The sequence below is a fragment of the Rhinoderma darwinii genome, chromosome 3 (genome assembly GCF_050947455.1).
Source record: "Rhinoderma darwinii isolate aRhiDar2 chromosome 3, aRhiDar2.hap1, whole genome shotgun sequence".
In the NCBI taxonomy this organism is placed as follows: domain Eukaryota; kingdom Metazoa; phylum Chordata; class Amphibia; order Anura; family Rhinodermatidae; genus Rhinoderma; species Rhinoderma darwinii.
Window position 1 is genome coordinate 288543743 of NC_134689.1, and position 15017 is coordinate 288558759.

General features: G+C 43.5%; 1 protein-coding gene across 2 annotated transcripts in view; it reads right to left on the reverse strand.

The window, feature by feature from the left end:
* The window catches only part of CEP152 (centrosomal protein 152), a 60434-nt gene extending 46503 nt beyond the window's left edge, over nucleotides 1–13931 (reverse strand). Inside the window, exons 1-8 of one of the 2 annotated variants that reach the window (XM_075858027.1) lie at nucleotides 13805–13931; nucleotides 10465–10586; nucleotides 7588–7694; nucleotides 5414–5477; nucleotides 4985–5314; nucleotides 1902–2070; nucleotides 1678–1818; nucleotides 916–1055 (exon numbers count right to left, since the gene is read on the reverse strand). In XM_075858027.1, the coding sequence (XP_075714142.1) occupies nucleotides 916–1055; nucleotides 1678–1818; nucleotides 1902–2070; nucleotides 4985–5314; nucleotides 5414–5477; nucleotides 7588–7694; nucleotides 10465–10551 (1038 nt within the window). In that variant the 5' untranslated portion in view covers nucleotides 10552–10586; nucleotides 13805–13931. Of the gene's footprint in view, nucleotides 1–915; nucleotides 1056–1677; nucleotides 1819–1901; nucleotides 2071–4984; nucleotides 5315–5413; nucleotides 5478–7587; nucleotides 7695–10464; nucleotides 10590–13804 lie in introns of both variants that reach the window. The other variant, XM_075858026.1, reaches the window with a different exon arrangement.
* Nucleotides 13932–15017: the final 1086 nt, after the last annotated feature.

Below are 15017 nucleotides of genomic sequence, written 5' to 3' on the forward strand. Positions count from 1 at the left end.
GTATGACCAATGGGAGAGGGGGGGCATCTTAAAAGACATCGCTTTTCTACACGGATGGCATGGCACTCAACTCTAGGACTATGACCTTGATTGTGGCGCACAAAGAATGACTCTTCACACGTGCGGTCCTCACACAAATAAGTGGACAGGCCACTGACCGACAGAAGGCACGTAATCCGTCCAGCCTAATATTTGAGAACATCTAAAGTGAGCCCAAACACAACAGTGCTCGGACCATAGTACAATTTACATGAACTGTAAATTATCAATGGCAGATTAAAAGGTGAATTAAAAATACATTTAAAAACACCCAGTTCCTCAAAGACGGAAATCAGAGAAACGAAACATGTTGTTAAACCACTTAAAATACATCAGGACCTGTTCATGAGATGTATGGGCCATACTTCAGAAGAAACATATACTGTAATATTCTCATAGATTGAAAAAGTATGACTAAAGTGTTTCTATATGCATTAAATGGAACGTATTGTTTAAGGGTCATATGTTCGCACCCTATATTTTGCCAGTCCCCAGATAAGCTGATCACGAAAACAGCCACCTCTGCCCGTTCAGCGGTTATCCTTGGTGGAAGCTGGCTGCAAATAATTTCTCATACAGCGAAGAAGAAATGTAACATTACAAAGAATCCATTGAAATCAGTGGGCCATCAATAGAATACACGAACGTGCTGGTTCTGATTGAGGGGTAGCCACTCTTTGATAGCCAGAACTGAGAGCTGCAGAAAAGGGGGTCCCAAGAGGCAGTATATATATATATATTTATATTCGTATGTCCCAATAGGGCATATGTATATAAATTGGCTAAAATAAAATAACCCCTTTAAATATACCTCAACGGTATGGAATAAACAAGATGTGAACGGAACTTATTCTTCACAATTGAAAGACTACTGACCTGCTCATCGTTTGTGGTTAGCCCGTCAACGGTTTTCTCTAGAGCGGCTATCTGGCCTCGTAACTGAAGCTCCACTTCTTTACTATCCTGAAGCAAAGTCTGGGATTCGTGAAGGCTCATTGCCGCTCCATCCTTTTCATCTGAATTACAAAAAAGCACTTGAGGTGTATACCACGTTCTATAGGTAGATAATTCCATAACAAGTATGTCCATTAAATTAAAGACAGCGTTAGTTTATAGAATAACAGTATTATTCAGATAAGGTAAGCGACTTAAATTCTAGGATCTAGCAACATCAACAAGGTATCATTTTTTTTTTTTGCTCTATGCCTTAGTATTATCTATAGCATCTTACAACTGTTAGGCCTCATGCACACGACCGTGTTTTTGCGGCCGCAATTCCCCCGAAAATCCACGGGAGAATTGCGGCCCCATTCTTTTCTATGGGGCCGTGCACACGACCATAGTTTTTGCGGTCCGTGCACGGCCCGGGAGCCCGGACCGCAGAAAGAACGGCCATGTCTTATTACGGCCCGGTTCTGCGGTCCGGGCTCATTGAAAACAATGGCCGCGGCCATGTGCATGTGCGGGCGGCCTGCGGCTTACAGTCCGCTGACAGTCCGCAGCTGGCCGACCCGAAAATCACGGCCGTGCACACGGCTACGGTCGTGTGCATGAGGCCTTAAATACTGGTATCACTGCGGGCACAGAAAATGAATAAAAAAAATAATTAAAAAAAAATAAAAAAAGTCCTAATTTTACCTTTCACTATGGTGAGCTGATGACTGAGGTACCTCAGCTGTCGCTCACCGTCTTCTAACTTTACATTTAATTCTTCTAGTTGTCGCCCTCTTGCCTTATAAAGAACTTGGAGTTGCACAACTTGCATATTACTTGATGTACCTAAAAACACGGTTTCATTATCATAGTTCTAAAAAACAAACAAACAGTGATTATCTACAAGAAAACTTAAATTCTTCTCTTACATTCTCCGGTGTCCAGGAACTCTCTCTGAAGGTCCCCATAATGGTCATCTCTTCTCATAGTATCTTGGTTGGTTAAATCTTTTTGTGTAGCATTTAATTTGTATGGATTGTATTTTAGTTGGATGGGCTCTGATGTTTGATGGCCATTTCCTTCTGATGCATGGAACATCTATTAAAATAGAAAAATGCAGAAAAAAAAACCTCAAATCAACTCAATCTGAAGTATGTAATTTCAATAAAACATGAAAAAAGGGAAAACAATTACGAATTTACATTAAAAAAAAAAAATACCTGTCACAAGGTCGTATAAGTTGAACCGGTTTACTGACCTGAATAGCGCCGTCTCCCTGATTCCAGAGCTGTTTTTTCTTTTTTTTCCTAGAACCCCCGTTCCAGAGATACGGCCCACTGTTGTGTTGGCTCCCTCTGTGCTAATTTGCTGCAGTTAGTCAACAGGGCGTGAACTACCCTCAAGCTGCCTTGCGCTGATTGGTCAGCATCAGAGGCAGAGAATCTAGCTTCACCCCGCTGGCTAATTACAGCAAATTAGCATATAGTGAGCCAACACAACAGTGGACCACATCTCTGGAATGGGGGTCCCAGGAAAAAGAAAAAAAAAAAAACACAGAAAAAAAAAAACGCGCTATTCAGGTCAACTGTCGCTGTTCAGTTAGCTAGCTCAACTTTTATGACCTAGTGACAGATCCTCTTTAACCACACATAATTCCAGAGTAACAGATTTTCCAGTTGATTTAGGGGCACCCATTGACGCAGGCCGGTCCCCAATATCACTGCATAGTAACATGATCTTGTGTAAAGTTTACGTAAAATTAACATAAGTAAACAAAACATCATTAAAAGGATTCATTTTTTTAAACTTTTTAACCCCTTAATGACCAGCCTATTTTAGATCTTAATGACCAGGCTATTTTTTACGTTTTTCCATTGTCGCATTCCAAGAGCTATAACTTTTTTATTTTTGCGTCGACATAGCTGAATAAGGTCTTGTTTTTTGCAGGTCAAGTTGTATTTTTTAATAGCATCATTTTTAGGTACATATTATTTATTGATTAACTTCTATTAAAAATTTTTGGGGGGGGGGGGGGAATAGAAAAAAAATCTGAAATTTCGCCACTCTTTTTTGCGTCCTAAATCTACGCCGTTTACCGTGTGGTATAAATAACACAATAAGTTTATTCAGCGGGTTGTTACGATTGCAACGATACCAAATTTGTATAGTTTTTGTATATTTTACTACTTTTACACAGTAAAAACGCATTTTTTTTCAAATTTATTTGTTTTTGTGTCTCCATATTTGAAGAGCCGTAACGTTTTTATTTTTTCGCCGATGCAGCTGTATGAGGGCTTTTTTTTTGCGGGAAGACTTGTAGTTTTTATTGGTACCATTTTGGAGTAGATGCGACTTTTTGATCACTTTTTAATCACATTTTTTTAAAGTCAGGATTCACAGAAAACAGCAATTTTCCAGTCGTTTTTTATTTCATTTTTTACGGCGTTCACCGTGCGGGTTAAATAATGTAATATCTTTATAGTCGGGGTCGTTACGGACGTGGCGATACCAAATATGTGTAACTTTTTTACTTTATTTTGGTTTTTTAACAGTAAAGCAGTTTGTAAGGGGGAAAAAGGTGGGTTTTTCATTTTTTTTCACATTTTTCTTTTATTAACTTTATTAAACTTTTTTTTTTACTTTTTTACTAGTCCCACTAGGGGACTTCACTATGCGATCCTCCGATCACTATTATTATACACTGCAATACTTTTGTATTGCAGTGTAGTTTAAAACGGACAGGCATCTGCTAGGTCATGCCTGCGGCATGATCTAGCAGGCATTCATTACAGGCAGATCTGGGGGCCTTTATTAGGCCCCCGGCTGCCATGAGAGACACTGACACTCGGCGATCTTATCGCCGGGTGACGGTGGGATGAGAGGGAGCTCCCTCCCTCTCCCCAAAACCACTCCGATGCGGTGCACGCTATTGAGCACCGCATCTGAGGGGTTAAACGGGTGAGATCGATACTAATATCGATCTCACCCGGCAGAGCAGGGATGCCCCCAGCTGCCTCTAGCAGCTGAGAGCAGGGAGATTTGACAGCTCCCTGCTCTGTTTACTTATTCCGATGCCGCGACATAAAAGTCTATGGCATCGGAATAAGGCCCATTAGTGACCGACGTAAAAAGACTATGGGCCGGTCACTAACGGGTTAAACTGCTGCTTAGATTTCAAAGTCTATAGAGAATAGAAAACCCAGGGTGTGAGTAATATTTGAACGTTTTCTACCAAGCTATTTTAAATAATTTGTGATTGATTGCCCAAAGTTGGCTACCATGGGTTAGGAGTAGAACAGCTAGGCTTTTTAAAAGGGGGAATCCAGTCAAATCGATTTTCTAACATGTTAAGTGATGTTCACTTTTGCGTCAGTCTCTATTAGGTCAGAAGAAGCGCTACTCTTAGCGCGAAACAGGCTGTAACCTGCAATCTGCGATGTCCTCCCTTGTACGCTTTTGTTTTTGCATGATGCCACAATAAAAGAATATGAAGCCAAACGAGTGAGTGCCGTAATTTCATCCTTCTTACTCCATGAGAATCTCTATTAGGAGCCTCTTTCGCAGATCCAATAAAAAAAATGGCGGACAAAATAGTGCTGCATGCTGTGCTATTTTGTCCGGTAAAACGACAGACACCATGACAGAAACCTGACAAAGCTCATTTCAGTCAATATGATTTATCTAGCGCCATTAGTGTCTGTCACTGCCGTAATTTTAATTGTTCTGCTTCTATGGCGGAGCAGAACAGCAGAAATGACAGACACACATGTCAGCGTCTCATAGATATATGCTGGAAGATCAGTGGATTCCATGAGCTCTCAACACCAGCAATTTCCAAAGGAAAGGGCCTGCAGTGTTTTGTCGTTTTGGAAATCAGTAGGGGTTTGAACACTTGGGCTCCACCAACGTCATCTCCACAGACACACGTCATAAGAGGACTCTTGGATGTATTTTTAGTATAAAACCCTCTATAAAATGAGGCTCTTGCTCTGGTCAACAACTGTTATCACACCTGAAACTGTTGCTTAGCATCTGGATGGCATTCACCCGTCTGATGTCCACTATTGGTATACGGCTGAAAGTCTTTTGGAAGATGATACAATTCACTTGTGGAACAATGGTCAGATCCATCATAATGATTGTCACTGTGAAAGGTTCCTACATTAGACTCATCATTTGCAGATTCTGTGGGATAGTTGTATTTATTATGAAATTCTGTGTCTCTGTTAAGAGCTCCCCATCCATCGGGCATTTTGTCTTCCACCTCTTGGCTTCTGGAAGGTCCACTTTGTAGGGCCATATATTGTGCAGAATTTGCTCTGTCACTATAACCGTTTTGATACTGTTAAGCAAGAACAGAAAAAGTCAATAAGAACAAGACAACTGAAGGCTCAACAAAACATTAAAAAAGAAAAAAACAAAAAGTTTTGAAGGCACCTACATTATGATGATCAGACATTCCTCCGTCATTTTCCCAGTGATCCTTAGGATCCCAGTTTGGAGGTCTTGAAACAGAAAAAGTCAAATTTTGGTTTAATTTGTCAAATCATTTTGACCGTTCATTTCTTTTTTAAATCAGGTAACTTTTTATTAAAACAAACAAGTTTTACATTTTCCACAATACATTTGTATTCCATCCCCTACAAGCACAAACAATGCCTGCACTGAGAGAAACACTTAGGCCTTATTCACACGACAGTGAAAAAAAATGATCAACGGTCAGTTTTTCATGGCCATTTTGCATCAGTGCGTCTCTAAATTTTCGTCCATTTCCAGTCCGTCTTTAATGGCCGCTTGATATCCACTTTGCATCAGTTTTTCATGGCCGTTAAAAACTGATTAATTTCATTGGTCAGGCTTTTTTTTGTCCCAGCCCCCTGAAAACACCCAAAGGAAGGTCACATGTTCACCTAGACACTATTTACAGCCTCCCTGTATGATGCCACACAGCCCCCCTGCATATGATGCCACACAGCCCGACGTGAATGCCCTACATACTCACCGATGGATCGCTGTCTTCAGGTAAGGTCCCTCATCTTCACTGGATCTGCGGCGACGCGATGACACATACTCAAGATGAAGCACTGTCTCCGGTGGTCTGGTCGCTAGTCTCACGGGATCTGCGAAGGCGGCGCAATGTCGTCGCGTCGCCTTCGCAGAACCCTTGAGACTAGCGAGCAGACGAAGCAGAAGAAGTCGGCGCTGCATCTGTAGCTGTCGTCGCGCCGCCAATAGCCTGCAAATCCCCATGTCACAGATCCGTTTTTAACGGTTGTTACATGTATTGACAGTCGTTAAAAACGGATCCATTGACTTTTATGGGGGCCGTCAGGCCGTTAAAACGGGCAAAAAAAAAAAAAAGGACATGTCCTATTATTTGACGGCCATTATTCACGGGCCGTTAAAAAAATGGCCGTGTGAATACACCCATAGATCATTGTTCTGAAAACGGCCGTGTGACGGCCGTTAAAAGAACGGCCATCGCTCGGCCGTTTTTCACTGTCGTGTGAATAAGGCCTTACATGAAACATCTCAACATCCCCCCCCCCCCACCCCCCGAGAAGTAATTTCCTACACTCCGCAGAAGCAGTGCAACATCGCATATTTTATCAGCTCCCATCTAGACCCACCCCTTACAGCAGCCTTTCACTTTACCTATAGCACGCTTAAATAAGTACAACCCCAGCATGCTAGCTTAGAATCTAAACAGGAGTTATAAATAGACCTCTATCTCTTGTGAGTGCAGAAGTGGCCAAACCCGAGTCATCCAACCAAGAAGCCCACATCTCCTCATATTTTTTGTAAGCACCCCTTTTTAGATATATAGGCTTCCCCATAGACACAAGCCAGTTCACTTTGGCAATATATTCTGATCTAGTGGGAGGTAGCTCCTGCAACAGTCGCTGAGCGATCAACCTCCTTGTCATATAAAGCAAGCGAGCTACTACAGTCTACAACACCTCCGACCCCCTTAAATCATCCACATATCCTAGGAGACATATATATGGTGTCAATATAATATCAGCAGAATACACCCCATTAATTACACCTACAACCTCTCTCCAAAAAGTGTCAAGAATTGGACACGACCACATCATATGAATGAGATCAACATTGTGAATTTCACATCTATTACACAGGGGACTATCTCTCAAGCCAATATCAAAAAAGAAACGGAGGAGTTTTGTACACCCTGTGCATAAGATACAATTGTGACGGTCTATGGGCCTCACTAAGCGACAGTCTAGGGGTGTATGCCACTATATCCTGCCATTGCCCATCTTCAATAGGACCAACATCCCTTTCCCATTTGGTTTTGACCCCTAGAGGGATTTTAGAATGTTCTCTATCCAACAAATACTTGTATACCATTGAAATGAGCCCCTTAGAGTCCACCCTATCCCCAACGAGAGTGACCATTGGATTCACAGTGCACGTGAGAGTATCACCCACAGTAGTCTCCTTCCCTAACGCATGTCTTATCTGCCAGTATTCCAAAAAGGAATCCTTTGGCAAAGCGAACTCCGATTGCAGATCAGAGAACATTTTCATATTCCCCCCTTTATAAAGTCAACCACCCTGTTCATCATTTCTAATGTCAAAATTGTCACTTACTGTTCCGATAACTCGTGGTCGCTGCAGTCACTAAGGTTTGGCTCTGAAGACGAGCAGAGGCTGTCATCAAGCAGATCATGGGGAAGGTCTGTTAAGAGCTTCTGCAACTGTAGGCATAAGTAGAGCCGTCAATATCAAAAACATGCATCAATAAAAACACGAAGGGCTAGTTCACGAAGAGTTTTGTGGCACCGTTTTTGCGCCATAAAACGTCCGAAAGCGCCTCCAATTGATTTCTCATGCTCTTTCTTCCCACGGTCCTGTCTCTGACCTCCCAGTGAAATCAATGTGAAGCAGAGAAAGCGTTTTTCGCTTTGTTATTTGCCCGCGGCGCTCCATGGATGCGGCCCGAAAAACGCCGCAAAAAAACACGGCAAGCAAAGGAATTTTGAGGCAGATTTTTCTGCCTGCAAAAAAAAAAAAAACTCAGTGTGAGCATACCCTTAACTTTTCCGTAATTAGGCCAGTTATAGACATGAGATGTCAACACCTATGGTCAGTGAGACTGCTGTCTATTCTAAACCTCCCCCGCCCTATAGTAGGGTCTGAAACTGTTACAATACATGCAGAACATTCACTGTGCAAAGCATATCCAACAAGAATGCTGCATGAGAATACACAAAAATCATTGAGCTCTTAGCTCAGGGATCAGTTATCAGCACTTTGCAATAGGCACAAAGAAAAAAATAATCCCCGTTGGCATTAGGCAGCAGTTTTAGGCTACTTTTACATGTAGCGAATTTGTGGACAGAAAATCTGCGGCGGAATAGTGGCAGCACAGTAATGAGATTTGAACAAATTTCATACGCAAACTGCAGAAATTTTCCGCATGGAAATTAACCTGTGGCAAAGATTTTCAAAAGAAAAAAAAAAACGCAGAATATCAATTTCTGCTTAGAAAGTGCACAGATGTGTTGCGGATTTTCCCCATTAAATTCAATGGGTAAAAAGAAAATTTACAAGCAAATCTTATTGTTGCAGATTTTGCTGTGAATTACCTGGGGATCCACAATAAAATCCACAAGGCAAAATGGTTTATAATAAAAAATAAAAAAAAACACACACTATACACACCCCGCTTGGCGCTCCCCATGGCAATGCTTCCCTGGTTCCACATGACCACCAGCAATGACGTGTCATGTCGACACGTAACCACTGCAGCTTATCAGAGACCAGCGGGGAACTAGGGAAACATTTCCATGGGAGACCCAGTGTTTTGGGGCTTTTTAGACACTTGCACAGAAATCCGCAGGATTTTGTTTCCCTGCGGCTTCCTCTGGATTTGCTGAAGAAAGTTTCCGCAGCACATCTGGTACTTGTGGATGTATCCTGAGAATTTCCCGAGCTTAGCCTTATTTGTCTCCTGCTGTCTCGTTAAAAGGCAATTAGAGCAAGTCTTCATTAAAGAGGCTCTGTCACCACATTATAAGTGGCCTATATTGTACATGATGTGATCGTCGCTGTAATGTAGATTACAGCAGTGTTTTTTATTTAGAAAAACTATAATTTTTGACGGAGTTATGACCTATATTAGCTTTATGCTAATGAGTTTCTCAATGGACAACTGGGCGTGTTTTACTATATGACCAAGTGGGCGTTGTGGAGAGAAGTGTATGACGCTGACCAATCAGTGACCAATCAGCGTCATACACTTCTCTCCATTCGTTTACACTGCACATAGCGATATAGCTATATCGCTATGTGCAGTCACAAACACACTATAACATTACTGCAGTGTCCTGACAATGCATATACATTACCTCCAGCCAGGACGGGAAGTGTATTCAGAATCCTGACCACTTCGCGAATATAATCCCGACACTACAGCACAGCAAGCGTAATCTCGTTTGAAATGACAGTTTACAGCGTAATCCTGCGAGATTACGCTTGCTGTGCTGTAGTGTCAGGATTATATTAGCGAAGTGGTCAGGATTCTGAATACACATCCTGTCCTGGCTGGAGGTAATGTATATTCATTGTCAGGACACTGCAGTAACGTTAGTGTATGTGGCTGCACATAGCGATATAGCTATATCTCTATGTGCAGTGTAAATGAATGGAGAGAAGTGTATGACGCTGATTGGTCAGAGTCATACACTCCTCTGTACAACGCCCACTTGGCCATATAGTAAAACACGCCCAGATGTCCATTGAGAAACTCATTAGCATAAAGCTAATATAGGTGAAAACTCCGTCAAAAATGATCATTTTTCTAAATAAAAACACTGCTGTAATCTACATTACAGCGCCGATCATATTATGTACAAGATAGGCCACTTATAATGTGGTGACAGAGCCTCTTTAAATCTGTTTCAGGGAAAGCTGCATGACAACCAAAGTAGCTTTCAGCGTGGTGGTCACCCATCTTTCCTAGAGTCCTAAATGGCGAATAGGTCTAAATTAGCCATGTATAACCACGCCATCATGCAGAATCAACATTCAGGAGTCTGGGAAACATGGGTGTAGAAGTAGAAGTAGACAGGGCAGTTATAAAGTAGTCACAGAGCTTTCCCAGGAAAAGTTAAGAACATTTGCTTTCAGAGGGAAAATCATCCAGACACACACAATTATTTCACAAATTTGCCATTTGGATAAAGCTCTAGAGGAGTCTCACACCTGCTATTGTGTTTTTCCATTGACTGTATTTGAGAATTTAACTAGGTAAAATATAAAAAGCAAAGATAAAAAACATAAAACATAATAATTATAACTGATAGCAGATGGGATCAGTAAATGATCCCCCAGGGAACTTCTATAGAAAAGGTATGCGATACATGCAATCCACAGCCATGTGTCTCCTGTTCAGATTTAGGTCACTAATCCCCCTTTCTAAACAGGGATCAGAAATGACAAAAGGACAGGAATCAACTTTCTCACCTCTTGCTCTCTGGCATAATCCTCTTTATCATATTCATCCTCATCGTGCTGGGTCTGTAACGCTGCACTATCAAAGTCCATAGACATTGTACACTAATTCTGAATGACCAAATGGAAACCACCTACTGGAGAAAAGCAGAAAAATGGAAAATATCACACGGAAATTACCATCATGGACACCATGTACGGATGACAAGTTACTCTAGATTACTTCCTACAAGTTTTTAGCACATAGACAGTAGGGCTGGGCGATCAAATGAACACCAGGGCTCTCGCAATTCTAACAGAATCATTGAATCTATTCTTTAGTGGCGCTGTGCAGCCGGTGGAAGCTCCCCCCCCCCCGCCGCCTCGTCACTGCCGGATCTGCCCCGTCCGGTCTCTGCTTCCCCATGGAACTGCAGTTCTGTGGGGAAGTAGAGACTTCTGGTATATAGCCACAACGCCCCGCTGTACATAGCACCCCCCTTGCATATCCCACCACCAGCATCCCCCCCTTTCATATCCCAGTAGATCGCACCCCCTTGTAGATCGCACCGCTGTAGCTCCCACTAGGAGCTGAGTCCCCGGCCAAAGCGTCGGCAACCTCTGGCCGGGGATTCAGCTCCTAGTGAGAGCTACAGCGGTGCGATCTACAAGGGGGTGCGATCTACAAGGGAGGGAGTGGCACTATGTGGGCACTGGCATTACATGTGGGAACTGTCTACAGGGACATTGCTGCACTAACTACATGGGCACTACGGTTTTCAGGGTATCGGGACAAAAAACCCAGACAAATTAAAAAAATAATTATATATATATATATATATATATATATATATATATATATATATATATAGATTATTTATTTTTTAAACGGCCATGTAAAAACGGACAGACGAACTGGAAATGGATGACAATTTGGAGACACTGATGCAAAATGGACATGAAAAATTGACAAATGATGAGTTTTTAATGGCCATCGTTTTTCAGTGTCGTGTGACTGTATCCTAAATGCCTGATGCCAGGAGTCCCCTTCACATGTACCGTGGTCGGGATAGGAAACCCGGCAGACACGAGGAACGTTTTTCACAGTCGTGTGAATCGGGCCTTAATGTCATTTATTTAACACCCCTTGGTGGGGCCGGTACTGCACAGGGTCCTGCTCACCCTTCAGACACTAATGTAAACTCGCCCCAGAGAGCCCGCTCAGCGCGATCTGCCAGGCCCTGCTGCAATTTAGATTGATCTCGCCTGCAATGTCAGAGACCGGCTGAGCGGGTGACGGGCAGAGGTTGGATGTTAGTGCGTGTGGCGTATAATGGATTATAGATTTAGTGTTTGTCCACTGCGTGAAACTCACTGCATGTCCTATTTTCTCCGTTCTTGCGGACCACGTCACCCGTTAAAGTCAATGGGTTTGTAAAAAACATGGACAGCATATCTGTGTGCTGTCCGTGTTTTTCACACACCAGTTGCTAAAAAAACAAACAAAAAAAAAACAAAAACCAGGAGCACCGATGCCCCACAGAAAGCACACGGATCAGAAATGCATGAAATACGGTCCGCTCTTTGCGGATGGAAAATGGACACGTTCGTCTGAATCAGGTCTGGGGGAAATCTAATTCTCCGCAGATGCCAGCAAAACGCAGTTTACAGCGCCTCCATTCTCTGAATGGCACAAGCACAGGGGCTGCCATAACGTGCTGAACATCGCAGTAGCCCCCCATGTACTGTATTAGAAGATGGTTTTGGAGCCTGGGGCTGCCCGGCTCTACTGGCTGACTCACAATTCTGCTACCAGGTGTATAGGGCATTGTTCATCATGCAATAACGCATGGCGCTTCATGTAAGACGCGGCGCAAATATTCCACCACAGAATTTTCTGCATTTGCATTGCAAACCGAAACAGGTCTTAAAATCCACAGAATTTCCTCACTATGTATGAATGGGGGTTTGGAATCCCCCAGTAATATATTCTTCTACACCTTTGCTGAGGACTGTCAGTGCAAAATCCACAATAGAAATCTGCAGCAAAGCCATCATGTTTAAATCTGACCTAAACAGGAATCGGTAACTTGAGCAGACCCCTTTAACTAGGGCCTCATGCCCACTTCAGTCTTTTCCTTCAGGGTGCTAGCCGTTTTTGTCACTCTTAGCACCCTGAACCCAGTCATTTCAATGGGCCCATGCACACTTCCGCTATTTTGACTGATCTGTTGCTCTACTTTTGATGGAACGGAACATGTCCTACTTTGGTCAGTGTTTCATGGACGTCAATGGGTCCGTCAAAAAAACGGACGGCACACAGAAGGCTTCCGCGTGCCGTCCGTTTTTGACGGATCCGTTGCCCTAGCAACAGCAGGGCGTGCCAAGGTTCCCAGACTGGGACAAGTCCAAATAAAGTTCAATACCTTCCGTTTTCTTAACGGAAACAAGGAAGCGAAAGGGAAGCACAACGTCCGTTTAAAACGGAAACACAGAACGGACAACGGAGTACACGCGGAAACCAAATCGGACACACCGATCAGTCAAAACCATGATGGAAGTGTGCATGAGGCCTTAGGGTATGTACCAAAAATAAGTCAGTGGGTCCTCCTTCACTTGCTGGGAGGCCTTACCGAACCAACTCTCTGGGGCGCCATTAGAAAGCACACCCTCATTGTAAACGGAGCTTCCCTCTTGGCACAGTGGATTGTGCGACTCCCAACTTACATAGTGGGCATGCTTACATAGTGGGCATGCTTTGTAGCGGATGCGGCTTGTTTTAGAGAACTCGTTAGGGGAGTTTTCCCGGTGACAGACTCCCTTTAAAATAGGATGTCCTCTTTCGACAACCACCCCCATTAAATGATTTCTCAGGATAGAATTTGTATTACTCTTGAAGAATAAGAGGGTTTGCAATATAACATTTATAAAATAAAACTCCCTCCCTACATCACACACTAAACATGTAAACATTGAAGCGGCACTAAATTCTGTACATGGGCGGACCAGTCTCTGCATGGTGCGGGAAAGAGGATCCCCCGCTGACATATATATAATATACACATACACCCCCCCCCCCCCCCAGCACTGTGTCTATAGGATAATAAATAATATATCAGGACCACTATGTTGTAGATCAGAATAATGACATCTGACAAGCTGTGGCCTCATGAATGATAGAGAACTCGCCGTGCAGCCACGGCAAGTACTGGTCATAGACTCTCATTCACTAAATAACTCTCAGCAGTAAGACATTCCATCTGGTACTTGTAGTCCTACACCTGTGATCACAACATCAGAGCCATTACTGATACACCCCAGCGGACTACAGGCGGTAAACATGACAGTACATGACCAACGACACAACACTTACTACACGACCAACCAGGTCCTCCACCGAGTGCCTCGCTTCATGGGCTCCCTGCAGTAGCGCACCGTAACCACAGCACCGACGCGACAACATCAACACATCTCCTACTTCCCTCTCAACAGTCAAACTGGCAGCCTAGACGCTCATTCGCCCAGCACCGATCAGAGTGACAGCCACACCACCCAATCCAAACACAGCATCGGGGCATTATCAGAGCGAAGGGGTGTGGTTATCAGAAAGTGTTTCCTGGTTAGTGAAGTTAGGTTGAGCAGTACAGTCAACAGCCTCTAGAGATAATTCCGGTGGGCGGGGCAGTGGCGCGATGGGCAGCGGGAAGCTTGTTAGGTGATGTGATTGGCTGGAAGGCTGAGCATTCATGTAGACCGGGCTCTTGTGAGTGCATCTTCTACTGCGGGACTGTGTTCACACTATAGTCCCAGTTTAGCACTACTGTAATAGGACATATTTATTCACATGTTTTTCGAACGCAGATCCAGCAGCATCATATGGTTCACAAAAGGCACACGTCCATCAAGTTAAACCAGGGGATGCAGGAATGTATTGGCGGATTATAGTTTGGGCGGCCACCTGTGGGGCACATAGCTGGCTTTATTAATCTGCCACTGGCTGCCCAAAGTGCCCTTTATTTAGTTCTATTGGATTATAGGGGTTTTGTGGGAACACAACAAAAAAGTTACATCGATCTAAGGGTATGTTCACACGCAGTAGCAAAATACGTCTGAAATTACGGAGCTGTTTTCGCCTGAAAACAGCTGAATTTCAGACGTTTTTACAAGTACTCACATTTTTTCGCGGCGTCCATTACGGACGTTTTTGGAGCTGTTTTTCAATAAAAGTCAATGAAAAACGGCTCCAAAAATGTCCCAAGAAGTGTCCTGCACTTCTTTGACGCGGGCGTAATTTTACGCGCTGTCTTTTGACAGCGACGCGTCAAATTACACCTAGTCTGAACAGAACATCGTAAAAACCATTGAAAGCAATGGGCAGATGTTTGTAGGCGTACTGGAGCCGTTTTTTCAGGCGTAATTCGAGGTGTAAAACGCCCAAATTAAGTCTGAAAACTGCGTGTGAACATACCCTAAGGCGGGATTCACACGACCGGGTCGTTCCCGAGCCCGAGTGCCGGCCGGTAAAATCGGCCATTCTGCCCGGCCGGTTTGCATAAAGTTATGTATCCGTGTCGGGCCGGGCAGAT